Raw genomic sequence first — 25512 nt, 5'->3', positions numbered from 1 at the left:
TCTAAAGTCAGAAGTCTTCCGAAGTTATTTAATTCATAATAAATGTATTTAATTCCATGTTTTTATATCATTATATAAGTTTTACTTGAAAGTATAATTATGTTGTTTATTTGCACTATAACATAAATACATAGGAGAAGCTCATAGGTTACTGTGGTACATGTAAATTTTTAGAAGATGATGTGACAATTATTTCTATCTTTGCTTTTGTCTCTTTCTTTTCCTAATTCCTACATAAGAGATTACCCCTTTTTTAAACATTCACCATTCAGTTAATTCACTGGAGATTTGAGATGTGAATGATGAGGAAACAGGGAAATGGGAGTGTCGGGAGCCGCGCTGACCCCTCAGAAGCTGTGGCTTCTGAGGTGTGGAAGTCACTGCGTCTTCTTGGATGTTCTAGTTTTGGTTTCCTGAGTCCGACCTGCCTTATATTTTAAAAAAAAAAAAAAAGGCATTTCTGTCTTCTTTACATGGCGCTTCCTACGCATGGCGTAATGCGTGGGCATTACGGCAGGAGCGTGCCCACGCCGCAGGTAACCCCCCTCCACAGATAGAGGTGCCCATGCAGTGGGCGGTTTATTATTTTACCTCCCTCTGGGTCATCCTTCACCCCTCGGTTACCTGTTTTGCGCAGTCTCACCGCTTGCTCAAGCAGCTTATGTCAGCCAAGGAGCTTTAAGCACTGATCACAGTTACTAACGTCTGTCCCTCCTATGACAGACCCAGCAGTCAGGTTGTGCACGTGCTTTGGGACCTCGTGTCCTTGGTTTTAGCCAAGCATCAGAGCAGACTCAGGCCCCAGAGAAGACAGTGTGAGTAGATCAGTGGAAAACTGGTGTTTAGATCATTGTCAACAGTTGTTAATGTTTTTTTTTTTTTAAAGATTTTATTTATTCATCTGATAGAGATCACAAGCAGATGGAGAGGCAGGCAGAGAGAGAGAGAGAGGGAAGCAGGCTCCCTGCTGAGCAGAGAGCCCCATGCGGGACTCGATCCCAGGACCCTGAGATCATGACCTGAACCGAAGGCAGCGGCCCAATCCACTGAGCCACCCAGGTGCCCCAACAGTTGTTAATGTTTTAAACTGTGTCATTAAAGGACCTCTTAAAATGCTTTACAACATGTATATTGACGGACATCGTAAAGGGATTTTTTAAGTCCTTAATTTTTATTGGCGGCAGCAATGAGAACAAAGTCCAAGGACTTCCTCCAATGGGCGATTCAAGAACTGTTTCCCGTATAGCCGGGACGGGAGAAGGACCTGCAGGCGCTCTTTTGGTAGCATCTTAACTGTAATTGTCAATGTCACCCATCTGAAAGGAAGCGGAGTCCCCTGATGATAACAGCACACTGCGTGAGTATCCCAGCTGTTGGGTTGGCCCCGGCGGGGGCTCTTAGGTGCCTGAACCGGGCCTGGCAGCCTTGGAAGAGAACTGAAACTGCCCAGAGCAGAAGCCCTTCCTTGCAGTAACGGTGTGACTAAATAGGGAGCACAGAGTGCTCAGGAAAGAATGTCATCAGGGAAACATGTCACTGATGGGAAACCCGGGGGTCTGACACACAGTGTTCTGACTTTACACTTCTGTTGGGCAGTCTGGGAAGGGTTAAGCAATAGTAACATAGGAAATTAAGTTTTTGGAAGATGCACTGTTCATTCTAAAAAGAACAATATAATCAGATAGGCGAGAATGGCTCAGGGGTGATGAATACAGGTAAAGTCATAAGGTAAACACTAATGATTTAAACAAAAATCATACTCTAATAACTATGTTGGAAGGACAGAGAAACAAAAAGGGGGGATGTAAGCTGATGGACATCCAAGTGTCCTTTCCCGTATAGAAGGCAAGAGATAATCTCTAAGGTGGTAAGAAATAGCACATACAGGACATTTAGTTTGGGGAGTAGGGGTATTCGGAAAGGGGAGGGACGAGAGAGAGACTGCCATTTGCCCTTACAAGCCTAGTGATTTGGGGCTTTTTAAACCATGTGTTACTATGGATGTTTCGATGAATTTTTGTAAAGGTAAAGGAAAGGGTAAGGGCTGGCGGCTGAGGTTTGAGCATCATTTTCCTATGAGAGTCCTCAGGGGAGAACATACGGGATGGGAAGAGCCAAGTGGAGGCCTGGGAAGTGCCTGTGTCTCAGGGGCAAAGGCCACAAGGGACCAGAAGAAGAGACTGGGACAGTATTTTCTAAGTTTTCTAAAGTGACTGTATTTTACTTTAATTATGAGGAAGAAATGTTTTATTTTCCCTTAAAGAGTGTTGAAGAAGAGGGGTAACGAAAAGGTAGGAGGACCGGAAGGCTGTGGTGTGGAAACCGAAGCAGGGGAGATTCTCCAAACGGGGAAAGGCAGCAAGTGCTAAACCCTTGTCGTAAATGAGCTTGAGTCCAAGAGGTCACTGAATTTGGCAGTTAGGGAATCTCCAGTGACCTTAGCCAGAGGCAGTCAGGTAGCCAGAGATCCGCTAAAGAGAACACAGTGAGTCCTGACAAGTGTTCAGAATGGTGGGCGGTCACAAGAGAAAGGAGGGCTCGGCCGGCCGAGGAACAGGTGGTTGAAGAACATTGTGGAGGGCGGGGGAGGTTTTGTTTTGTTTTGTTTTGTTTTTTGAGAAGAAAACTTGAGCATGATCTTTTAACTGGAAGGAACGAGCTTGTGGAAGGGGAGGGGGTTGGATCTTATGAGAGTGTGTGTGTGTAATTGATGAAGCAAAGGCTTCATTAGAGGTCATTCTGTTTTAATCTGTACTATGTATTGAAAATGTATGCACCAGATAACCAGCTGGGCTGATGCTACCATTTGTTTTAAAAGATTTTATTTAGGGGCGCCTGGGTGGCTCAGTGGGTTGAGCCTCTGCCTTAGGCTCAGGTCATGATCCCAAGGTCCTGGGATCAAGCCCCACATCGGGATCTCTGCTCATCGGGGAGCCTGCTTTCCCCTCTCTCTCTGCCTGCTTGTGATCTCTGTCAAATAAATAAGTAAAATCTTTTAAAAAACAAAATAAAATAAAAATAAAAGATTTTATTTATTTATTTATTTCAAGAGAGAGAGCATAAGCAGGGGGAGGGGTGGAGGGAGAAACAGACTCTGCGAAGCAGGCCTGATGCAGGGCTTGATCCCAGGACTCTGAGATCATGACCTGAGCTGAAGGCAAATGCTTAACTGATTAAGCCACCCAGGTGCCCCGTATGCTACCATTTAGAGTGAGATGGCTTTGGTTGATGTCACGATCTTTTACATGGGGATTTCTATAGTGTCTGTTGTAGATAAGGCCCCAAAATAGATTTTTGATTTGGGCATCAGAGTACCCAGAATATGAAGACATTGTCTCAGGAGTTGGATCACAATAGCCTTCAAATGAGACAACCTGGAAATGACAGATGATAGAATTAGTGTAAAAAAAAAAAAGACTGGGGCACCTGGGTGGCTCAGTGGGTTAAAGCCTCTGCCTTCGGCTCAGGACATGTTCCCAGGGTCCTGGGATCGAGCCCCACGTCGGGCTCTCTGCTCTGCAGGGAGCCTGCTTCCTCCTCTCTGCCTGTCTCTCTGCCTACTTGTGATCTCCCTGTCAAATAAATAAATAAAATCTTTAAAAAAAAAAAAAAAGGACATTCAGATATTTTTAACTCTCGTCCTTTTACTGAGATGGTAGAGGGAGATTTGAGCATATTAAGAAGAGATAAGGAAGATGTGAGGACATCTCCGAACTTCTGGAGGTTAAAAAAGTGAGAGAAAGACTGTGCCAACTGGGACTGAGTCACGGCAGAAGTGAACAACATACTGGCCACGAAGACGCAAGAGTCGAAACTGTTCAAAATGAGAAAACGAGAAGTCCCACCACCCTGGCTGTGGGTTTACTGCCTCAGTGCAGTTCCCCTCTGTCCTGCCCCATGGTGGTGGAGCTATTCCTTGTAAAATGTCTCTGCTCTGCCAGCGGGCAAGAGCGGGGGCCTTGTCAGTAGGCTGCTAGGGAGACTTTGGAGAAGGAGGGGGCTTTCCTTCCCATTTTGGTGCGGCTTGCTCTTTGAGTCCGTGCAGAGCATGATTTTTCTCATGGCCTGGGGTTTGCCTGGCGCTGGATTCCTGCACGGCACAGCTCTCTCCACCGCTGGGCTACTGCAACTTGATCCGTCAGGTTCGTGACTAGGTGGGCGCAGCCAGACGCTGCATTCACCAGAAGACAGGGCAGCATCTTGAAAGTACCAAGAGCTAAATACCAGCCTAAAATTCTATACCCAGCAAAAAAAGTGTTTCCAAACCCAGCAATCCACATAAATACAACAAAAGACCTATGTTCAGACATCCCCTGTTTCCAGATAACTTTTCTTTATGGTGGATTGTTTTTCTTCAGTCAAGGATCCACTCAGAGATCTGGCATTAAGGAGTTAACGTCTCTTCAATCTCCTACAGTTTAAAATAGTCCACAGCCTTTTGTATTTTACATGGCACTGACATTTTTGAAGAGGTTAGACTAGTTTTTATTATTATCTTTTGCAGAATGCTGCTTGATTTGGATTTTGTCCAATTTTACCTTCCTGATGGGCTCAAATCAGTGTCTTTGGCATGGTGTGTCCTCCGGGCGTCCTGTCGGAGGCCTGTTGTGTCCATCTGGCCCCTTATCGGTGATGTTAAGTTTAATCATTTGTTAAGAAAGCATTTGCAGAATTATCTATCTTTAAAGATGCATTTTTCCCCTTCAGAGCTATCCCTTCTGGGGTGAAATTTTGAGGCCGGGCGAGTATCTTCTCCCTTGATAAGACTTTCATCCATAGTTTTAGCATCCATCGAGGATTCTTGCCCAAATACTCAGTTTTAAAGGCCCATTTAGAAGAGTGCTTCCTGTTCAAACTTTAAAGTGAGAATTGCATCATAATCTTCATAAGCATTTCCCTGGTTATTTAGTGCATGAGAGCTGTGGCGTCCATCGGGATCTTTTCCCCTTCCTCACAGACAGACACCGAGGGAACCTGTACCACGTGGAGGCCCAGCTTGCTCGTCTTCCTGGAGAAACTTCACGCACAGGAGTGCTTTGGAAGCCAGCGTAGAGGAACATCATGAAGACATCTACATTTACCGTGCTGTTGATAACCCGTGTGCCAGACCCCACGTCTCGTCTACCAGACAATCTGTGCCTTTGAGAGATTTTGTAATGGATAAAAGATGGCAAGAAGCTTGGACAACAACTTTTTTTGTCTTTTTCTCCAGAATCCTGTAATGAAAGCCTTCATTTCTCTTCAAAAATATTCTCATAATTTTTCTATGTGTCTCTAAGGATCATACTCCTAAGACCTTGTATTCTTCTTGAGAAAAAAGAGGTCCCTTCTGTCACCAATGCCAGATGGATCCCCTGTATAGGCTCGAAGGTGGCAGCTCGTTTCAGAGTTGGAAGGGGGGGATGACTGTGACCAGCGAAGAAGGGCAATAGTAATAAAAGTTAGGGGTGCGTGAAGACCTCCAGGTATAAACGAGTTCACACCGGCTTCTTAGCTGCTGAGCTTTAAGGCTTGTGTCATTGATGGAGCCCTTCCCTGCTCTGCAACGTAGCAGAGAATCCCGCTCACCCCTGCCGGGACTGGCCTGGGTCCAGGAGAGCTGCTCGTGACCTCCGGCAGCACCTTTCCTGCCTCCTTGCAGGAGACCAGTTTCTGTGTGGGTCATCGTCACTCCCAGACTACAGGAAGGAGCCCCGGAAAATGGTCTTTCCATTTCAAAGCTTCCAGCTGCTGCTCTGCCTGTCCTCCTGCTGGGTCCACCAGGAACTTGTTTTGCTCACATTTCAACAGTGCACGAAGGAGCATTTGTCCTGATAGCCTCTGAGATCATCCTGGCACCAGATTCCCCAATGTGGTTTCCCTGGAGACTGCAAAAGAAGGATTAGGACAGGGCTTGAGAGATGGGCTCCAGGCCCAGAGGCCTGCAGGTTCATTTCGTGAGGAGCACGAAATGCAGAGCTCCAGCCAAGCCCTCTATGCTTGCAGGGTCCCTCCCATGGAGAAGGCCAGAATGGCTCCCCTTGTACTGAGTTTCTCTGCAGAGCTGCTGAAAGGCGCGGGAGTCGGCCGGCTCCGAGAATCAGGTGGAAAGCAGAGCCCAAGCTGCAAGTCTCTCCAAGGGCGAGCAAGAATGGGAGGGAAGCAGGTGCTGCTGAGCCCCACTCACTTGATGTGCTGGAGGCCATGGTTTCCAGACAGTGCAGTGGCAAGGCATATCGCCCCGTCCATCCCCAAGGAATTCTCTTGAAGACTAGGCAGAGGAAAGATGGAGACACCACCGTGAGCCATTAGGCACGGAAGAACCCGCCCCAGGAAGCAGCGCTGCATTATCTTGGGGGGCCGTGGAGGAAATACATGCTTCTGGAGCTGATCTGTCCACAGGAAGGGGGCATTTACCCCCGAGACCAGTGCCTACAAGTATCCCGGGGGTCCCATCCAAGTGCCATGGAAGGTGGAAGACCGAAAATGCAGATGTTAAGTGATTTAGCTCTGGCGTAAGCTAGCCAGAGTGGACAAACCCGTCTGCAAGAGGTCCTCACAGCTATTGATATTTGGAAGGAAGCAGCTGCAGAGGGAATCAAACAGAGCAGTCTGCTGCCCTGGGGCACTGGGGGGTCTCTACAGCCACTCACTTGAGTCTTCGAAGACTAGAGTTCACCTTCAGAGCATTTGCCAAGGCTTTGGCCCCCGCCACCCCGATGGCGTTTCCTCGTAAGCTGTCAGGAAAGATATGAAGCCTAAGGCACGGGGTCAGCTGTGGGGTGAAGACAGTGCCTCTTCAGCTGGGCATGGGATACTGGGCAGGGGCTGCATGGACTCAGCAAGCGCAGGGGTGAGGTTGCTCCTTTCTCACTCCTGGGCACCGAGTAGAGATGGGCTCTGGGGAGCAGGACACAAGGAGGGGTGAAGCTGGCCTAACCTGGGTGGTTTGTTGGAGCCCTCCTCTTCCTCTGTCCCAAGGAAAGGAGAGAGGGGCTGAGACGAGAGAGGCAACACTCCGTCCAGCAGTACCCCCATGCTCAGCATCCCAGGGCCACAGAAGCAGGGACCACCGGGACATGCCTGAGAGCCCCACTGGGCTTAACCCCCTCCCCCAAGAATTTGGATCTTCTCATAGAGATCAGTGGCCAGGGACCCAGGACTTCGGGACGTGTGCAGCCTGGCCAAGGCCAAGGAGAGCAGGTCTGTAAGGACAGAAGGCCCCACAGTAGTGACTCCCAGGGAAGAGGTAAGCAGTGGGGATGGGGAAGCTGGGGTACGCTTGATCTAAGTGAAGATATTTAAATGATTTGTGAGTTTCCGTGTAAATTGATATATATTTTTTCCCCTTCTACATCTTCATTTTCAATCAGCAGCTTGGCTCTTTTGGGCAAGAGATGAAAGCCGCAGACTGGAATACTTACTCAAGAATCTCCAAGGTTCTGTTCAGGGCCAGGGCGTCCCCTAGCGCCTGGGCCCCCCGGGAGCCAATGGAGGCCACCTGCAGACTGTAGGAAGAGATGATTTCGATGTGGAGAGGCGAGGCCTCTCCACCCCACACCCTGCCCGGCCCAGCATCGAGGCGTACTTGTCCTTCCTTTTGACCACCCCCAGACTTAGGGCTGAAAGTGGCAACGCAGCACTGAAGGTTGTTGGCCCCGATCTGTCCGGAGCTGCGCCCCCTGCCTGCCCTGTCTGGTGCCTGGGACAGAGCCCTGGATGCTCCAGATACAGCAGGGAGAGGTGGCCTCCTGGAGAGAGGGAGGGAGAGGCCTCCCCGAGCCCCTGCTTCTTGCTTTCCACCTGTTCATTGTCCCAGGTGCTAACGCCAGGAGGATCAAACACACTTTCCTTGACTGGAAAGCAAAACCAGCCGGGGCCAGCCGGGCACATCAGCACTTACTAGAGCGCAGTGAGGGCCGTGTTGGCCTTGAGGGCACTGGCCACTGCAGAGGCGCCTTCGTCCCCGATGGCGTTCTCCTGTAAACTGAACACAAAGCGTGACCCCTTGGACCGTCCCAATCTCATTCAGACCAACACACCATGGACCAGACTCCCAGGGTGGCCTTGGGGATAGCCGCCCCCAGGGCCTTGTACCTAACATGCAGAGAGCTCCGGGGTCTCCATGAACCTGGACCATCAGAGGCAAACAAGAAAAGGGACACATGGAGAAGGGACAAAATTGGGAGTGCCGGCCATAGAACTAAGTCAAGGCCCTCAGTGTCCCGCCATCCTTGCCGGTCAGCGTTTTACGTGTTTGTTTTCTTTCTTCTTCCGCTTTAGAGTAAAGTTGTAGGTCCTGGAGCAGGCAGTGATTAAGCGTTTAGTTCGGGTCGGTGTCAGTGGATTAGGGGAGCGGTGTACGTTAGTCATTTTAACAGATTTCAATGTGTTTTGTGTCCCCACGGCTGTCCAGGCCCAGGTCCGTCTTGGGTGGGCAGCTGTGACTGAACGAGCAGGCACCAAAGGTCACGTGCCAATGCGTGGTGGACTTCATGGGGTCTCCCACCCGGGTGTGGTCACAGAAGCTGCCAGAAGAAATAGGTCTAAACCAAAACCTGAAGGATGGGATGGGGCAAGAGGCCCGGCGCAGCCGCCGAACTCGAAGCATTGCAGTTGTGTCCCCGGCGTGTGAAATGAGTCCGAAGAGGTAGAAAAGACTCAGGTCCTTGGGGCCTTCTTGGGAAGGCATGCTGAGGGATGGCCTTCACTCTGCAGGCCCTGGGCAGCATTTAAGCATCTCACTGACCCAGAACGGGGCCAGATTGAAGTTTTGGAAAGATCTTTGGCCTGCCCTGTGAGAGGACGGACTGGGTGTGCCACTGGCCATGGGGACAGAGGGAAATGGGGACGTTGGGAGGAGAGCCGCAAGTGGGAAGCCAGAGCCGAGGCGGTGTTGCAGCTTGTGCGACTGGCCGGTTCCGTTCACGAGGTGGGGGCAGAGAAGCAGCAGGCTCATGGGCAGGTAGCTGGGGCAGTCTGAAGTTCCCACACGGTGCCCAAAGGGAGGTGCTGAGCGGGCAGGGATGATGTGGGTCTGGAACTCTGGAGATAGGTCTGGGGTAGACTTGGGGGTACCAGGGCTTTGACAGCAAGGAGCCTGGGAGAAGAGAGCTTCTGGGAAAAAACGACCACTCAAGAGAAGATGGCCCAGGGCAGAGCCCTAGTGAACACCAGATCATCAGTCAGAGGAACCAGCCAGAGGTGGGATGTCCTGGTGAAAGACAGAGTTGCCCTTCAACGCAGCATTCCACCAGCTGTGTGGCCACGAGAAGTGGGAGCACATGCTCACAGAAGCTTGTGCACGAACGTCCACAGCAGCATCACTTGCAAGAACCAAACGGGCAACAACCCACAGGTCCGTCAGCGGATGAGTGGAGAAACCCAGTGTGGCCTACACACACAGCGCACTAGGATTCAGCCGCAGGAAAGAAGGAAGCTCTGATTCGTGATGCTCCCCCCACCCCCGCCGGGTGAGCCTAGAAGATGTGACACTAAACGGAAGACCTCGGTTGCGAAGGCCATGTACAGTATGATCCCATGTGAATGAGACACCCAGCAGAGGTGACTGTAGAGACAGAGCAGGTGTGTGGCTGCCAGGGATGGGGCATGGGGGTGGTGGGGAGTGACTGCTAATGAGTCTGGGTGTCTTCTGGGGGTGAGGGGTGGTGGTGAAGATTGCATGACTCTAAATTTACTAGAAACCAGGGAATTGTGTGTTTCATATGGGTGGTTTTTGTGGTACATGGATTATGTCTCAGTAAAGCTGCTAGAGCAGATGAGAACAGAAACAGGGCAGAGGAGGCTGTGTGCCCGGCAGACACTGAGCGCTCAAATGTCCTTGCCCCCCCCCCCCCCCCCCCCCATCCTTCCTGCCGGCCCTGCAGAGGCCCCACTTACTCAAGGCTGGTCAGGCTCTTGTTGAGCTGTAGTGCTTGTCCCAGGGCCTTGGCAGCACCGGCCTGAATGAAGTTCCACTGCAGGCTGGGCAGAGACAGACACGTGTGACCCCGTGGCCCTGGGCAGAACCCAGGAGGGTCTGGAGGTTCTAGAAAGAGGGGACTTCTCCCGGGAGGGTCTGGCAGTAGGGAAGGAGTCCTCACAGGACGGGGTCCTGGCCACTGATGGACAGAACTCCTGCAGCCCCTGGTTAGTCGAAACAAGCACTCTCTGGTTAAGGGTGGGCACAGGGACAGGCTCAAAGACTCCAAATGGCCTCTGCATGACGCTTGTGACACTTGGAAGTATGGCGTAGGTGCCCACCTCCCACCATTGGCCTCTCAGTGGATCAGCCCCAGGAAGCAGAGCAGGGGGCAGGGCACAGCCCCCTGGAGGCCCCTGAGGCCATGTCGGGGAAGGGCCCCAAAGCCAGACTTGTTCTCCTGCACGCACTGGTGTACGGCCCTGCAGCTCTGCAGAGAGGACCGGGTGGTATGGGGGTGCCAGAGACTCACTGAAGGGACTTGAGGGCCTGGTTTTCTTTCATCGCCACCGCGATGGCCTGGGCGCCCTGGTCGTGGAGGAGGTTGGCTGTCAGGCTGGGAGGAGGGGAACGGTAGTGAGTGAGCAGGAGCTACCTGGCCGTGGAGCTCCAGACTTGCTCCCCCGGGAATCCAGCTCCCCTCCTCCCTGAGGACCGGCCTACCTCCTGTCTACTGAGTACCTGTGTGTGCCAAGCACGTGCCTACGGCTATTGTACCGAATCCTGTCGTACGGGCGCATGGAGAGGGGGGCCGGTTCAGCTCAGTGAGGCTCCGATCCCTATACTGAGCCACCCCTGAGACCGGGCCCTCCCACATCTCCATGGGGAGGGGCCTGGGGCAGGTAGCATCCCCAGGAACCTCATCCACTGGTAACTAGGGCGTGAGAGTGCAGGGGTTGCCACCAGAGGCTCGGTCTCCTGGCTGCCCCTCCCCAACCTGGTCTTTCCCCAGCCTATAAAGTGGCAAGGCCATGAGAGTGTGCCCTCCCCTTCCCCATCCCCAAGGTTCCAGGTAGGCGAGGCCCTCAGCTGAAGGGGCGGTCGGAAGCCCAGGCTGCCCCCCACTCACGTACTCCAGGTTCTTCAGGGTGGTGTTGATGGAGAGAGCTCGCGCCAGCTCCCGGGCTCCCTCTGAGCTGATGGAGTTTTCCCGCAGGCTGGGGAGAGAGGAGACCCTGAGCTGCCGACCAGACATGCGGGGACTCTTGGGGAGACGAGCCCTGGTGCTCAGGCCCAGGGAGCCTCAGCTGGGACCTGGGCCTCTTGAGTGATCACAGCCAAGGTGTGAAGAGCCTCCAGCAAGCCGGGCTCCCACGGCTAGCCAGCCGAGCATGTCCCCTGGAGGACCGCCAGTGGGGGGACCCATCGGGAGGAAGAGCATCTGTTAACAGCCCCTCAGAGGTGAGGGGGCTGGGGGCAGGCTTGGCTGCCTCAGGGGCTGGGGTGCTAGAGGGAAGCAGCAGAACTGGGGAGCTGAGGGCCCCGGCTGTCCTCTGCTCTTCTGAGAGAGCAGGCAGTGTGCGGGAGGCCGCAGAACCAAGCTGCCCAACCGGAGAAAACTTCAGAACAGGCCCGCAGTGGGAGGGGTGCGCCTTCTTCCAAGTCCCAAAGTCCTTTCAGGCCCTTGGCTAAAGGGACCCCCCAGCTCAGAGGGAAGCTGGGACTTACTTGAGGCTGACGAGGGTCTGGTTGGCACAGAGGGCCTCCATCAGCGCCGCCACCCCCACGTCACTGATGGAATTGCTCTGCAGGCTGCAAACAGAGGACAGGATGCGCTTGGGGTGGCCATCCCGGGACCCGCAGGGAGTCCCTGCTCCAGCCTGGGGGCTGCAGGTGTCGGGTTCAACAGAGCTGGGGAACCCTGGAGCAGGTGCCGCCCCACACTGCTCTGCTCATCATCCCTCTTTCTTGTCCCCGTCCCCCAGGTTCTAGACCTAGGTTGGGACTGGTGGGTTGAGCATAATCATCCTCTGAGCTTACACTCTGCCTTGGTTTGAGCGGTTCCCAGTCGTCTGGGGTCAGAGGGTATGTTGTGTTTGTAGCCCCCAGAGAAAGTGGCACAGGTATGTGGGCACAGTGGGGGGCAACACTGAGCTCTCCCATTGCCCACCAGGTCACTCGGCTGATACCCTCTTTAGCCACCTGTGCCAGCTTTTCAGGGGCACTCGGTGCCTGTCACTCTGCAAACTCCACCACCAACACCAGCCTCAGCTGTCCAGGGAGATGGGGCTGGTGCGGTGGGATGGACCAGTGAGGCGGGCATGGGGAGAGACTGAGCTCACTGTGTGCTCAAGGCTGGTGGTTGGTTGGGTTCGGGCAAAGTTGTGGTCCTCACTGACAGCCTAGCCCGCCTTCTTGATGGGGAAAGCAGGGGAGTCACCCTCTGCCCACGGCCACTCCTGGAGGGCGGTCAGGCAGACTCACTCCAGGCTTTCCAGGCCCTGGTTCACCTTCAGGGCCTTAGCCAGGGCTTCCGCACCTCCGTCGCCAATGCTGTTACTGGAGAATCTGCAAGAGAGGAGACAAGGGCGAGCTGGTTTTCCGGAGCAGCCTAGCAGGGTGGGGCCCGGGCTCAGGGTCCAGGGTCGCACCCCAGGGCTGTGCTTCCTGTGTTGCATTAAGGGTGCCCAGTGCATTTGCTCAGCTTCAGTCTGTAGCTGGTGGCCTCCGCAAGTGACCTGTGCTTCCCTGTGGCCTATAAGAGCTGGAGGGAGCAAAGTCCTTGACTCCCTAGCAGGGGGCACGGCCAACTCTTTATAGTGATACGGTCCGTGAAGGTGGCCAGGAGGTGTTGGGAAGGCAGTAAGATTAAGTCTGAGACCGTCCCACTCCCAGGAACCGGAGTTATCTTGTACCCACACATCCATCCATCTGTCCATCCGTCCGTCCGTTCGTCCATCCTCATGCTCACAAATATTTATGATGGGCTGGGCACTGTGCCAGTCACTGAGGATGCAAATTTGGCCTTTCTGCATTTCTCACATGAGCTCCTTCAGACTCCTGTTCTGTTTCAGGGTATCTGCCATCTGCTGGGCTCCCACAGGCCCGATGGTATTCTTCTGTAGGCTGTGGGAGAGAAGGGTCTTTCAGCAAAGCCAGCCACAGCCATTCCCACGAGGGACAGTCTGGTTGAAGGCAAGAGCTCAGAGACTACTCGAATACACTCTCCATTTACCGCAGCATTGGCACAGCGGTCTCTAGGAAAGGTCTGTGGGTTGTTGCCAAAGTGATGTCAGCAGGCTGACATCATTCTGGGGGGTGTCAGAGGCAAGGACAGCTGGGCCCTCCCCTTTCAGAAGCTGGAAGCAGTGACTAGAGGACACAGACTATCCAGAACCTCTCAGGTGGTGACTTCGACATGCGAGTCCTGCCGGCTCCTTACCTAGTCAGCGCTCCCCACACCCAACAGTCTACCTCCCTCTAGACCGACCAGCAGCCTTCCTCCCAACCCTGCGGTCCTCCCGAGGGCAGACCCTCCGTTTAGGTCCTTTACACCAAAACTTCCCTTTACACCAAACCTGGAGGGGGAGATGTTGCCAAGAGCACCTGTGCTTATCCTAGGAGGACAGGGAAGGCAGGACCTGTCTTGTGTCAGGCTAAAGACATTGTTAAGAAAAGGGAACTTGCTGTGGTTCTAAAAGGGAAAGAGACCTTCCTTTCCCTCGAATGTTTCTTTAAGAAAACTTGCAATGATAAATCTGTCCTTTGAGAAGTGTATAAGTCTTTTTAAAAGCTAAATAAACCTCTTGCCGGATTTACAGCCTTATAGAGACCTTGGAGCCCTCTTTGAAATGTACACATCAAGGAGGATAGCATGACTCCACGATGTCCTAAAGACAGAAGCTTGGTTTTTCCTTTGCATAAAGGCAATTAGCAAACAGATGGCTACCCCAGCTACTAGGCAAATTTAAGGAAAACTGTGCGACAAATGGTGCTGTCCAGTCCTCTCACTTGAGAACAAGTTATCTTGCGAACACACGTATCTTGGGTTGTGTCTGCCTGGCTGGAGGAAAGGGTGAGATTTCTTGGTCTTTGCCATCTGGTTGTTGGATGGCCAATGGTGTGGCTGTGGTCTAGTTGAATATTCAGGTAACTAAGCTGTTTCGTTTTTTACTGCGTTTGTGGAGAGGATTCTTTGCATTGGCAGAAGGCTTTATCTTTAATTATTTTCCAACACCTGTTCTGTGGAAAAACAGTGGACATCAAGATTTCCAGGGACCATCCAGATGGGTCAGAAAGCCTCAGGCCATCTCCCCAGTCATCCTTGCTTGCAGAAACAGAGAGGCCCTTGGAGGAGGAGAGGAGAGAAGAAGGAGGCCCTGTCCTGGTCAGCACGTCCACTTACTGCAGCACAGAGAGGGTCCGGTTGGTGGCCAAGGCCTCAGCCACGGACCTGGCTCCGTTATCCCTGATGGCATTGCTCTGGAGGCTGTGGAAGCAAGGGAGAAGTGCGTTAGCAGCGGTGCCGTGAGTGTGTCCAGGGGTGGCCTTAACTTCTCCTGTGGCATTACTGAGGCCCAAGGGATGAGGCGGAAGGACAATGGTGGGGGAGCCACTGAGTGCTCTGTGCCCTTGCTCCCCACCACACAGGATTTGGGAACAGTTGGTTCTTCCCAGTGCTGCTCTGGCCTCAGGATTCCCTCTGGGTCTCTAAGCATTTGTCTGTTGATGGGGAACAAGGTGTCCCTGGCATCCCGGTAACAATAAGTAGGTTATCAGTAGACTTAACTGCCATCCAGGTTTTGACAGGGACGTCGAAGAATTGGAACCCTTACGCACTGCTGGTGGGAATGTAAAATGGGCCAGACCTTGTGGAAAACAGTCTGGCAACTCCTCAAAAGGTCAAACAGGGCTACCATATGACACGGCCAGTTCCACTGGTAGGTGTCTGCCCTAAAGAAATGAGGACAGGTGCTCAAATGTTCGTGCACGACTGTGCGGTAGCATTATTCACATGAGCCAAAGGATGGAAACAGCCCACGTGTCCATCAGCTGATGAATGGATGAACTGTGGTCTGTCTATACAGTCCACACAGTGGAATTCCGTACCGTGGAATATGACTCAGCTGGAAACAGGAATGAAGCATTGACACCTGCCACTATGTGGATGAACTTTGAAGATGCTCAGTGACAGAAGCCAGACAAAAGGGTCTTATTGAAGGATTTTATATATGTGAAATCTCCAGGGTAGGTAAACATGGAGACAGAAAGCAGCAGTCCCTGGTGGCTGCCCGGGAGGGGCGAGGCTAGAGGGAGGGAGAGAATGGGAGGTGATTGCTGATGGATACAGGGTCTACTTTTAGGGTGATGGAAATATTTGGGAACCCGACAGAGGTGATGAATGAACAACTGTGAATGTGCTAACTGCCAGTGAAATGTATACTTGAAAATGGTGAGTTTCACCCCAATAAAAATAAATGAAAAAAACAAGTGACAATACACATTCATATAAGGACAGATACAACCTCAGGCCCCTAAAAGCACAGGAAGCAAAGGATATTCTGGAAGATGGGCTTTCCAATGTCCTGGAAAACACCTCAGGGGAACATTCTGACACCGTGGCCTTGGGGTATCCCCCTCAATGGAGGACAGGAAGTTTTCCTCATAGATTATCTTGCCTTTCCACTTCCGTACAACCCCACACTGCCTTCTCCATCCCCTGATTAGGCTGTGAACACAAGGACGATGACCAGGGAAGAGCTGAAACCTGAAACTTGCGTGGGATACAAGGTCAGGTGGTGTGGTGCCGGCTTAGACGGGAGCCAGTACAGCATGGCCACCATTTCGAATCATTTCCCACTCCACGCTGGCACCTGGGAGAGGGTTTTCTGGGTCCTCCCATCGGTTGGATTGGGACCGGGGGCAGACAGCACATACCTCAGAAAGGTCAGAGTGCGGTTAATCTTCAGAGCATCTGCCAGAGCCTTGGCCCCTTGAGGTCCAATGGAGTTACTGCGGAGGCTGGCGGAGGGAAGAGAGAAAGAACTGGGGTTTGTTTTGTTTTGTTTTTTAATCCAATTCCCAGGGAGGAAAAAAAAACAACAGAAATTACCTGACCTTTAAATCTGTCCTCCTTGAAAATAATGTATTGGGGTCTAGGATTTCATATTTTGTAGAGACCCTTATTTAGGTGAACAAGTAAGGAATTTCCCAGTATGGCCCCCATGTATGGGGAGAAGAAAGCAGGGTCTAACGGACTGGCCTTGGACCAGCTCTCTGGGGAGAGCAGGGAGGAGAACACCAGCTTCAGGACCGAGATCCCGGGCCTCCCAGGGTTGGTCCCAACCGCTGAGAAGGAGCCAGGACTTCGCTTGCTTAGCTGTGACTTTTTTTTTTTTTTTTAAAGATTTTATTTTATTTATTTGACAGAGAGAAATCACAAGTAGATGGAGAGGCCGGCAGAGAGAGAGGAGGAAGCAGGCTCCCTGCTGAGCAGAGAGCCCGATGCGGGACTCGATCCCAGGACCCTGAGATCATGACCTGAGCCAAAGGCAGCGGCTTAACCCACTGAACCACCCTGGTGCCCCCCCCCTTTTTTTTTATAATGCAGAAGACAACTGGGGGAAATTTTTATGAAAGCATTATCAAAGGATTCTTTTAAACTGGCAGATCTCCTAATATATTTTAATGTAAAAAAGTCTCTTTCACGAAAAATTTCAAGCATACCAAAGTGAACACAATATGCATATCTTGTCACCTAGATTTAACAAGCTTAATTAACTTTTATACATTTTCTTAAAATCTTTTTATGAAAAAAGTAACAGGTTAAAGATACAACTCCCCACCCAGGGGAGAGCGTGGTCTGGGGGACTCCCTGAGATGGCTCTCAAGCTGTCTGGGGCCCAATGGTGGAAGGTTGGCCTCGTGTCGTACTTACTCCAGAGAAGTCAGACTTCTGTTGACCAGGAGGGATCTGGCCAGAGCTTTGGCCCCTTTGTTACTGATCTGGTTCTCAGCCAAGCTGGGCAAGGAGAGGGAGAGGAGTGGTTATTGCAGATCTGTGAATCTCCTTGCCTCTTTCTCAGTACCAGGCTTGCGATCCAGACCTCTCGGTTTCACCAGCGTCACGAGGGCCTGGGCACAGGTGGAGATGAGGCGAGGCACGGCATGGAAGTGTCCAGCCCGGGAAAACCTCTGGGCCAGGTAAGGGAGGGTCCGAGTGGGGGGACAGACCCTCACTCAGGCAAAGAGCCTCAGGGCTAAGTTGGGCCGGAATCTGGCACAGCAGCTTCTACACAAACAGTGCACAGAGAGCCCGGGCAGTGACAGAAGTCCCCGGCAGAGACCCCGCACAGCGCTGTGCTGCAAGAAACCGAAACAGAAACACAGATGTGTAGCGTTGGCCAATCTCCGTGGTGTAAAATACGCTCACCACGGCCATTTCACACACTCCCAGCTTGCAAAAGTTCCTAAAGCTTTAATAATCTGCTCTTATGGACCGGTGGCTGAATTCATAGTTCTGGCTTACCACCGGCCCCAGCCCTTTTTCTAATGCAAGAAAGGAAGAGGGTACTTATTACAGAGCTAACTTGAATGTAAAACAACCAATAACCAAAAAACGCTGTGTCTGCCCTGTAAGGGTGATTTCAGGAAGAAGCTGGTGGACCTCGTGGCTTCATGGACCCAGTTTCAGAAATGGTGGCTGTTGACGTTTTTCATAGTTTCTTGGGCATTTAGAACTGTGGAGCTTCCCCGGGGATGCAGTTAGAATCCCCAGGGCCTTTCAAGCTGTGTTTCAGGGGCCCCTGGTGTTCATCAGAAAAGCCTCAGGAATCCCTGGAGGCTGAGGGGGAACCAAGAACCCCACTGCTTTCAATCCCAGCACCTCCCAGCTCTTACTGGGGTCCTGCCTGATAGATCATTTTTTTAAAGATTTTTTTTTTTTTTTTGAGAGAGAGAGAAAGAGAGTACAGAGGGAGAGCAGAGAGCCAGATGCAGGGCTGGATCCCAGGATCCTGAGATCGTGACCTGAGCAGAAGGCAGATGCTCAACCGAATGAGCCACCCGGGCACCCCATGATCGACACTTTTAAAAAGGGTTCTTTTGCTTAACCTCAGAAGGCCATTCATCCAGACTGCCATCTGCATAAACGTCCTTGAGTTCCAGAATGCCTCCGTCCGCCTTCCACCCAGGACTTCTACAACGTTTTATAAGTAATGTTCCATGAGCCCTGTGTGTATTCTGAAGTGTGCCTTGAACATTTCACAGAGGGATGTGGCCCTGAGGACCAGCTACGGGGAGGTGAAGAAGAGCATGTGGCCACAGAGGAAATTTGGGCTTTTGTTCAGAAAATATTCTGAGCGTTCTCCAGATTCTTTTATGCAAAACACTAGAAGTTGACTATTTGGCTAAAGGCTCCCATGAAGGAAAAAATAATGAAAAGTTGTCATTATCATGATTCTTGCAAAGGGACTGCATTTATATCTCTGGCCCAAGACAAAGAGAATCCTGCTGATAATGGCTGGCCCTTGTACGGTGCCTCCCCTGTGCCTGGTGTGGCCTTACACTTCCCTCGCATTAACCTGTTGGAGCTGCTCGACAACCCGAAGGGGCAGTTAGTGTGCAGAAAGGCTTAACCTGGCCCCCAGTTCCTGAAAGCTGATCTCTCTTTACCTGAGGGACTCGCCCCCCCCACTCTACCCCCTACAGTAACATCTTGACCCCTGGAGGGGCTTCCCTGTGGGCGGTCAGGTGTGTCTCCATGCCCAGCCCCCCATGAAAACTCCATGGACAAGCCTGGGTGAGCCTTGCTGCTGGGAATGCTTGATGTGTGCTGTCACACGTGGTCACCGGGAGAGGGAGACACTGTGCATATGACCGCACCGGGAGGGACAAGCAAAAACTCACCTGGTCTCCCTGGGGCCTCCCCACGCACCTTCCCTCTTTGCAGATTTCCATCTGTATCTTTGTGGTGTGATGAACCACAATGGTGGGTACAATAGCTTTCCAAGTTCTGTGAGTCCTTCAAGTGAATCATGGAGCCTGAGGAGGGTCATGGGGAACCCTGGACTCACAGGTACTGTTGTCATCCCATTTTCACCCTCTTTAGGCAGAGAGGTGACTGTACAGGGCCACACAGAGCCCACCGCTCTCACCGCTGTCCTCGGTTGACTTCTTTTTCTCCTGAATCATCTCACATTTGTTTTTGTTTTCTCAGATAAAGATGATTTCAGAACCCAGAGGGAGGTTTAGTAAGGATGAGGAATTCCTCTCTGGATCCTGTGTCCCAAACTCACCTCCCTAGATCAAGCCACCCCCAGCTCACCCATCATTTCAGATCCAAACCCTGGTGTTACCCCAATTCAGAAATGTTATCACAAGAAGAGGTTTCATAAGAACAGAAATCTCTTTTCCTGACAGTTTAAGACTTTCATCTAATTACAACATTAAAGATGCAATGTTTAAATTGTGTTTTCTGCATTTTAATAGAAGTTTAAATTTAAATTCAGTTTTCAATGAAAAACTTTGAAATTTTATTTAACGATGCAATCGTGTGCCTCTCGTACTATTTTGAGGTCCCACTTTGAGAGCTTAGAGAAGACCCGGCCTGACTCCACATCAGAACGTTAGTGTTCGGAGACATGCTTCCAAGTCCATGAGAGAGCATCTAACCCTCACTATATCCTTCCCTTTTCTCACAGATGAGGCACTTGAGCCTCTGGAACTTTCTGGAATGGGCAGAAATAAGCAGCGTGCATCCTGGCCACATGCTTCAAAGGCACCTCTACCTGAAAGCATCCCTGGCCGCTTGAGCAGAGAGGAGGATGGGAAAGGAGCCCCAGTCCCTGTGCAACAGGTGGGCATTCCGGACAGGGGCTTCTGGGTCCACATTACCTGATCTTCTGAATGCGACAGTCCTTCCCACTCAGCACGCTGCCCAGCAGTTCCATCACGGGGTCCTGGAACTGGTTGCTGTCCAGCCTGCGGGAGAAAGAGCCATTGTGAGCTGGACCAGTGCCCGTGGGCAGGTGGAGGCGCCAGAGGCACCCCGGCCGATGTCTCCATCGCGATCCAGCCCCTGGCACGCAGCTCAGGGGTCCATGCTGGTAGACCCACCACGCTCTCTGTTTTACTGAGACATCTCTCCAGTCATCCTTCCTCACACCCTGTGAGCCTGCGGGTCACAGGTGCAAGCTGTCCTCCTCCTGAGGACGTGGCACCTGCTCGCAAGTCCGGAATGGCCCTGGCCTTGCAGCCTTCCGAAGGTGCAGAGTGCTGGGTGGGCCCTGGGCTGGGAATGGGGTGAGTGGGTGTGGCCTCCGTCAGCACGGGGATGGTTTAGAGGGTGCTGGAGGTTGATTTGTGTTCCCCCAAAAGACAGGTAGGTGTTCTGACCTCCCAGTGCCTCAAAAAAATGACCTTGTTTGGAAACCGAGTCACTGCAGATGTAATTAGTTAAGATGAGGTCATTCTGAGCAGGCTGGGCCTGTCACCCCGCATGACTGGTGTGCTCACCCGAGGGGGCACTACACGAAGACAGAGACATGGAGGAGGAGTCCGTGAGACCGCACAGATGGGAGCGATGTGTGGACAAGCTGGGGAAGCCAGCAAACAGCACCCGCTAGAGAGGCAGGAAGGCTGTTTCCCTGTGGCTCTCAGAGGGAGCTTGGCCCTGCTAATTCCTCGATTTGGGACCCTGGCCTCCTGAGCTGCAAGAGAGTAAGTTTCTGATGCCTTAACCCATGCACGTCGTGGTCCACCATGGTTACAGCCGCCCCTGCATGCTGAGCCAGGGCGTGTGGTGGAGGGGAGGAAGCTTCCAGGACCCCCCACCCTCCGCCTGCTCGCCTGGCGCAGCCCGACCCCAGCACCCACCTCAGGCTCCGGCAGTAAAGCAGCTGGGGCAGCAGGCTCTGGAGGACACCCTTGCTGAGGCACAGCGACAGGTTGGCCTCCTGGGCGCAGGCGTCCGACACCTGCAGGAGATAGGCCAGGGCGGCTTGGTGCTGGGGGCTGCTGAGCCCCGCCAGGGCCCCGCTCTCCAGGGCCTCCTCCACGCTGCGGGCCGGCTCCGGGTGCTGCAGCTCGCGCAGGCAGTGCAGGACGTTCACCGCCCGGGCGCTCACGGCCTCGTTGGGGCGGAGGCAGCCCTGCAGGAGCTCAGCCACCTGGGCCCTGTAGGCCTGGTGCTCGCCCTGGGCCAGCAGGGAGCCCGCCAGCAGCGCGTTGACCCTTGGAGACAGGAGCCCCGAGAGGAAGCGCAGGAACACGTCCAGCCGCCCGTCCTCGGCCTGCATGGCCCGCTGGGCCGCGCCTCGGAAATGCGTGAGGAAGCCCAGGCGGGGCCAGGACACGCCCCCCTCGGTGAAGAGGTCGAAGATGGCCCGCCTGGAGGCGCTGTAGTAGTAGGCGGCTGCCACGAACTCCTGCAGGGACAGGTGGGCGAAGCAGTAGGCTGTGGCGGAGGCCAGGGTCTCTTCGCGCCGCAGGAAGCAGCCGCACAGGGCGCTCTGCAGCAGAGCAAGATCCACGCCAAATGCCTTCAGGTCCTGCTCGTAGAACACGTACTTCCTCCTGACCAGCCCGTGGAAGGCCAGGCGGCCCAGCGTGCCTACCACCTTGCGGCTGCCGTGGGCCACCTGCTCGATGCGAGGGCTCGCCTTGCCCTTCTCCTGCCCGTCCCCACCGAGGGCCATCCGGAAGTACCAAGAGTAGAGCTCGCACAGCGTCCTGGGGGTCCACGGCTCCGCGTCCTGGGGCCCCAGCCTGCTGCGGCTCAAGTGACCCAGTGCCAGCCCTGCGAGGCGGCAGAAGGCCGGCACCGTGCACATCAGGTACAGGGCCCTGTCTGCCTGCACCTGCCTCAGGACCCAGTCTGAGAGGGTGTGGTCCTCCGGGAACAGCTCCTCCAGACACGCCTTGATCTCCTCCTCCGTAAAGCCCCGGATCTCTGTCATCCGGTCCACCAGGCCCCCCGGGATCTGGCCAGCCATGCCGGGGCGGGAAGTGACCCAGACAGAAACTTCTGGGAAGAGGTTCCCTCGGATGATGTTGGTGATCAGATGGTCCACCTGGATCTCCTTCTTGGGGTCTGTGCAGGCCACGGTGTTGGAGAAGTCTAGGGGGGTCTTGCATTCATCCAGGCCATCCAGGATCAGGAGGATTTGGGGTAGGGCTGCTGCCACCGGGCCAGACTCGCCAGCGTGCGGGAAGACGGAGTGGAGAAGTCTGTCGGCAGACAGCTTCTCGTGGGTGTTGAGATCTCGGAAGGTCAAGGGTAGCACCAGGGAGAATTCCTTGCCAACCTGTCCCTGGGCCCAGAGGTGGACAAAGTTCCTCACCAGGGTGGTCTTGCCCACGCCAGCTACCCCGATGGTAATGGAGATTCGGGGTGGAATAGACACTCGAGACAGAGGCAGGAAGAGTCTGTCCAGGGCGATGGTCCTAGCCGGGTGCCAGTCCCCACGTGTGGTCTCCACCTGCGTGAAGTCGTGTTCCTTCAGCTGCAGGTCCGTGAGACCCTCCACCAGGAGGAGGCTGGTCAGCCTGGGCGAGGGGCCACCCAGCTCCGGGCTTCCCTTTGCCCTGTTCAGCAGAGTCTCCTGGCACTTCTGTATCCTGGAGTCTGTGGGACAGAGGCCAAAGGGGAGGGCTGGGGAGGATCGAGGAGGGGTGAAGGGTGGAGGGGGAGGGCCCGGGGAGACCCTCCATCTGCCTACCATGTGGTGTCTTGTCTGGGGTCTGTGGGGCCTGGGAGCCCTGACTGCTCTTTCCGGCCAGCAGATCCACGAGGGCTTTCACCTGCCCCGCCGGGGGGCCGGGGCCTCGGCCCTGGCCTGCCTCCCCACCGGTCCGCACCTCCTGTTTCCTCATGGAGTCTGGGATTGCCGCCGGGAGCTGTGAAGAGAGGGCCAGGCTTGCTGTCTGCCGTGTTGCCACCCTGGCCGCGGACAGGTGAGTGAGCCTCCGGGGACGGGGAGGTACCCACTCTCTGTCCTTCCCCAGACTGCTGGTGGCCCTTGGCCTGGCCTCCAGGAAGGGCTCGGAAGGGCTGTTTGTTCCCAGAGACTGAGAGAAGCCCTTAATGCCAGAAGCGTGGCTTAGATGTGGGGGGCCAGTGGATCCGAACCGGGCCCGGCTGCGGCCTGAGCTCGCCCACTTACTGGCTGTGTGACTCTGGGCAGGCCGCCTGAGCTGCTTGTGCGCTGGTGTCCTCATTTGTGACCTGGATATAGAGAGGGGGCGAAGGGCAGGTCCACTCACACGAAGGGGCGAATGAAGGAAGCCAGTCTGGGAAGGCAATTCGGCGATCTTCTGGAAAAGGCAAAACTATAAAGATGGCTGGTGGTTGCCGGGGGTGGAGGGGTTGATTGGAGCCCAGGGGGCTCTTAGGGCAGTGAAGCCACGTGCACAGGCGTACAGTGGTGGGTTCGTGTCTTGGGGTGCTTGTCCAGACTCCTCCAGTGGACAACGCTAGGAGTGTTGCCATTTTCTCAGTGTTTCCCTGGGGCTCCTGACCCGCAGCACCATGGTTTCCTGCAGTCACGAAGAGGCAGAGCCGTGCCCCAGCACCCCCTGCTCTCATTCCTTATCCTATCGCCAAGGTTGGCTACCCCCATGTGTCCCTCCTATAGCTAAGGTGGACACTGGAGGACCCCAAGCCCACTGCCAGCCCCTCCTCTGCCTCACCTGCAGCAGGCAGGATGTCCAGCCCACAGCAGCCCCTCTGCCGGGCCCCACGACTCAGGGGTTGGGGGTCGGCCATCCCTTGTCCACAGGTCTAGGAGAGAAAAGAGGACACAGCACCAAGCAGAGGTCCCAGCTACCGCTCCAGGTGGCAAGAGCTCACCGAGATGGGTCTGACACATGTGTCCCAGCCATGGGGTTCTCTGGGTCTCAGGGACAGTCATTTACGAGGGGTCGACTGGCTCCGGTCCCCAGGGTGCCACAGACTCCCTGACCTTGTAGGTGCATGGGGCCTTCCTGGCATTCTAACTCAGGAGGAACCTTTTTACCTGGAAAATGCTGAAAGAAGCTTAGCAACAAGTAAAATAGCATTTTCCAGCCATTCTGTTCATCACACTGTTGATTGCTAACTTGTGCAATGAATTCAGGATGGGTGGTGTCTAGGTCAGCCAGGGGAATCTGGGTGCTTGCATAGAAGGCCAGGGCGAGGCCATGCTCCTTATACTTCCTCGGATCCTCTCGCTGTTCTCCGCTTTTGTTCACCTAAGTGTCAAAACCCAGGGGAGAAGAAACCAGATGGGATCGGAACCGAAATCACTTTCATGTGTATAGGCTGGTGTGGGTGTCATTAGACTTCCTTTAGATCCTCCAGTGAAAGTGTTTTCCCTTGTGTGGCTCTTGTCAATCCTATTTGTATCTAGATTTTTTTTTAAAGATTTTATTTATTTATTTGACAGAGAGAGAGCACAAGTAGGCAGAGAGGCAGGCAGAGAGAGAGAGAGAGAGGAAAGCAGGCTCTCCGCTCAGCAGAGGGCCCGATGCGGGACTCGATCCCAGGACCCTGAGATCATGACCTGAGCCGAAGGCAGTGGCTTAACCCACTGAGCCACCCAGGCGCCCCTGTATCTAGATATTTTTAAAGATTTTTAAATTTTTACTTATTTCTTTGAGAGAGTGAGAGCAAGCACAGGCAGGGGAGGGGCAGAAGGAGAGGGAGAAGCGGACTCCCCACTGAGCAGGGAACCAGACATGGGCTTCAGTCCCAGTGCCCCATGATCATGACCTGAACTGAAGGCAGACGCTTAACCCACTGAGCCACCCAGGCACTCCTAGATATTTTTAAATAGTTTTTATCGTTCTTGTGAATTCTGTTGGTATAAAGAAGATAATTTTTGTGTCTGTTGGTATAAAGAAGATAATTTTTGTGAAGATAATTTTATCTCCTATCCAATCAATGTATTATTTTTTTTTTAAAAGATTTTATTTATTTATTTGACAGACGGAGAACACAAGTAGACAGAGGCAGTCAGATAGAGAGGGAAGCAGGCCCCCTGCCGAGCAGAGAGCCCGATGCGGGACTCGATCCCAGGAACCTGAGATCATGACCTGAGCCGAAGGCAGCGGCTTAACCCACTGAGCCACCCAGGCGCCCATCCAATCAATGTATTAAATATTCACATTAGTTCCCATCATTTCATGGTTAATTTTTTTAAGATTTTATGTATTTATTCATGAAAGACAGAGAGAGGCAGAAGTAGAAGCAGGATACCCACTGAGCAAGGAGCCTGATGTGGGACTCAATCCCTGGACCCTGGGATCATGACCTGAGCCGAAGGCAGACACCCAACCAACTGAACCACCCAGGTGCCTTTGATGGTTAATTCTTACTATTCTATTCTATTATACTACATATATATAGTATACTATATATATAATATATTATATATTATATACATTATATATTATATATTATACATATATACATATTATATAATATATTATATTATATATTATATAATTATAATATATATATATATTATATAACATATATGGGTATAATATATATTATATATTAATATATTATGCATATTATATAATATATATGCATATTATATAATATATAATATTATATATAATATATAATA

At 52.9% G+C, this 25512-nt stretch overlaps 1 protein-coding gene across 4 annotated transcripts in view; it reads right to left on the bottom strand.

Moving 5' to 3' along the window:
• Positions 1-92: 92 nt before the first annotated feature.
• Positions 93-25512, bottom strand: part of NLRC3 (NLR family CARD domain containing 3) — a 40115-nt gene continuing 14695 nt past the window's right edge. Inside the window, exons 2-20 of one of the 4 annotated variants that reach the window (XM_059415478.1) lie at positions 23591-23681; positions 23065-23230; positions 22621-22798; positions 20777-22526; positions 19796-19882; positions 16839-16922; positions 15839-15922; positions 14307-14390; positions 12944-13027; positions 12386-12469; positions 11630-11713; positions 11035-11118; positions 10434-10517; positions 9880-9963; positions 7883-7966; positions 7404-7487; positions 6633-6716; positions 6167-6250; positions 93-5867 (exon numbers count right to left, since the gene is read on the bottom strand). In XM_059415478.1, the coding sequence (XP_059271461.1) occupies positions 5777-5867; positions 6167-6250; positions 6633-6716; positions 7404-7487; positions 7883-7966; positions 9880-9963; positions 10434-10517; positions 11035-11118; positions 11630-11713; positions 12386-12469; positions 12944-13027; positions 14307-14390; positions 15839-15922; positions 16839-16922; positions 19796-19882; positions 20777-22526; positions 22621-22774 (3174 nt within the window). In that variant the 5' untranslated portion in view covers positions 22775-22798; positions 23065-23230; positions 23591-23681 and the 3' untranslated portion in view covers positions 93-5776. The remainder of the gene's footprint in view (positions 5868-6166; positions 6251-6632; positions 6717-7403; positions 7488-7882; positions 7967-9879; positions 9964-10433; positions 10518-11034; positions 11119-11629; positions 11714-12385; positions 12470-12943; positions 13028-14306; positions 14391-15838; positions 15923-16838; positions 16923-19795; positions 19883-20776; positions 22527-22620; positions 22799-23064; positions 23231-23590; positions 23682-25512) is intronic. The other 3 variants (XM_059415476.1, XM_059415477.1, XM_059415479.1) reach the window with 3 other exon arrangements.

This window comes from Mustela nigripes, chromosome 11 (genome assembly GCF_022355385.1).
Source record: "Mustela nigripes isolate SB6536 chromosome 11, MUSNIG.SB6536, whole genome shotgun sequence".
Classification (NCBI taxonomy): domain Eukaryota; kingdom Metazoa; phylum Chordata; class Mammalia; order Carnivora; family Mustelidae; genus Mustela; species Mustela nigripes.
This window is presented reverse-complemented; position numbering and strand designations above follow the sequence as displayed.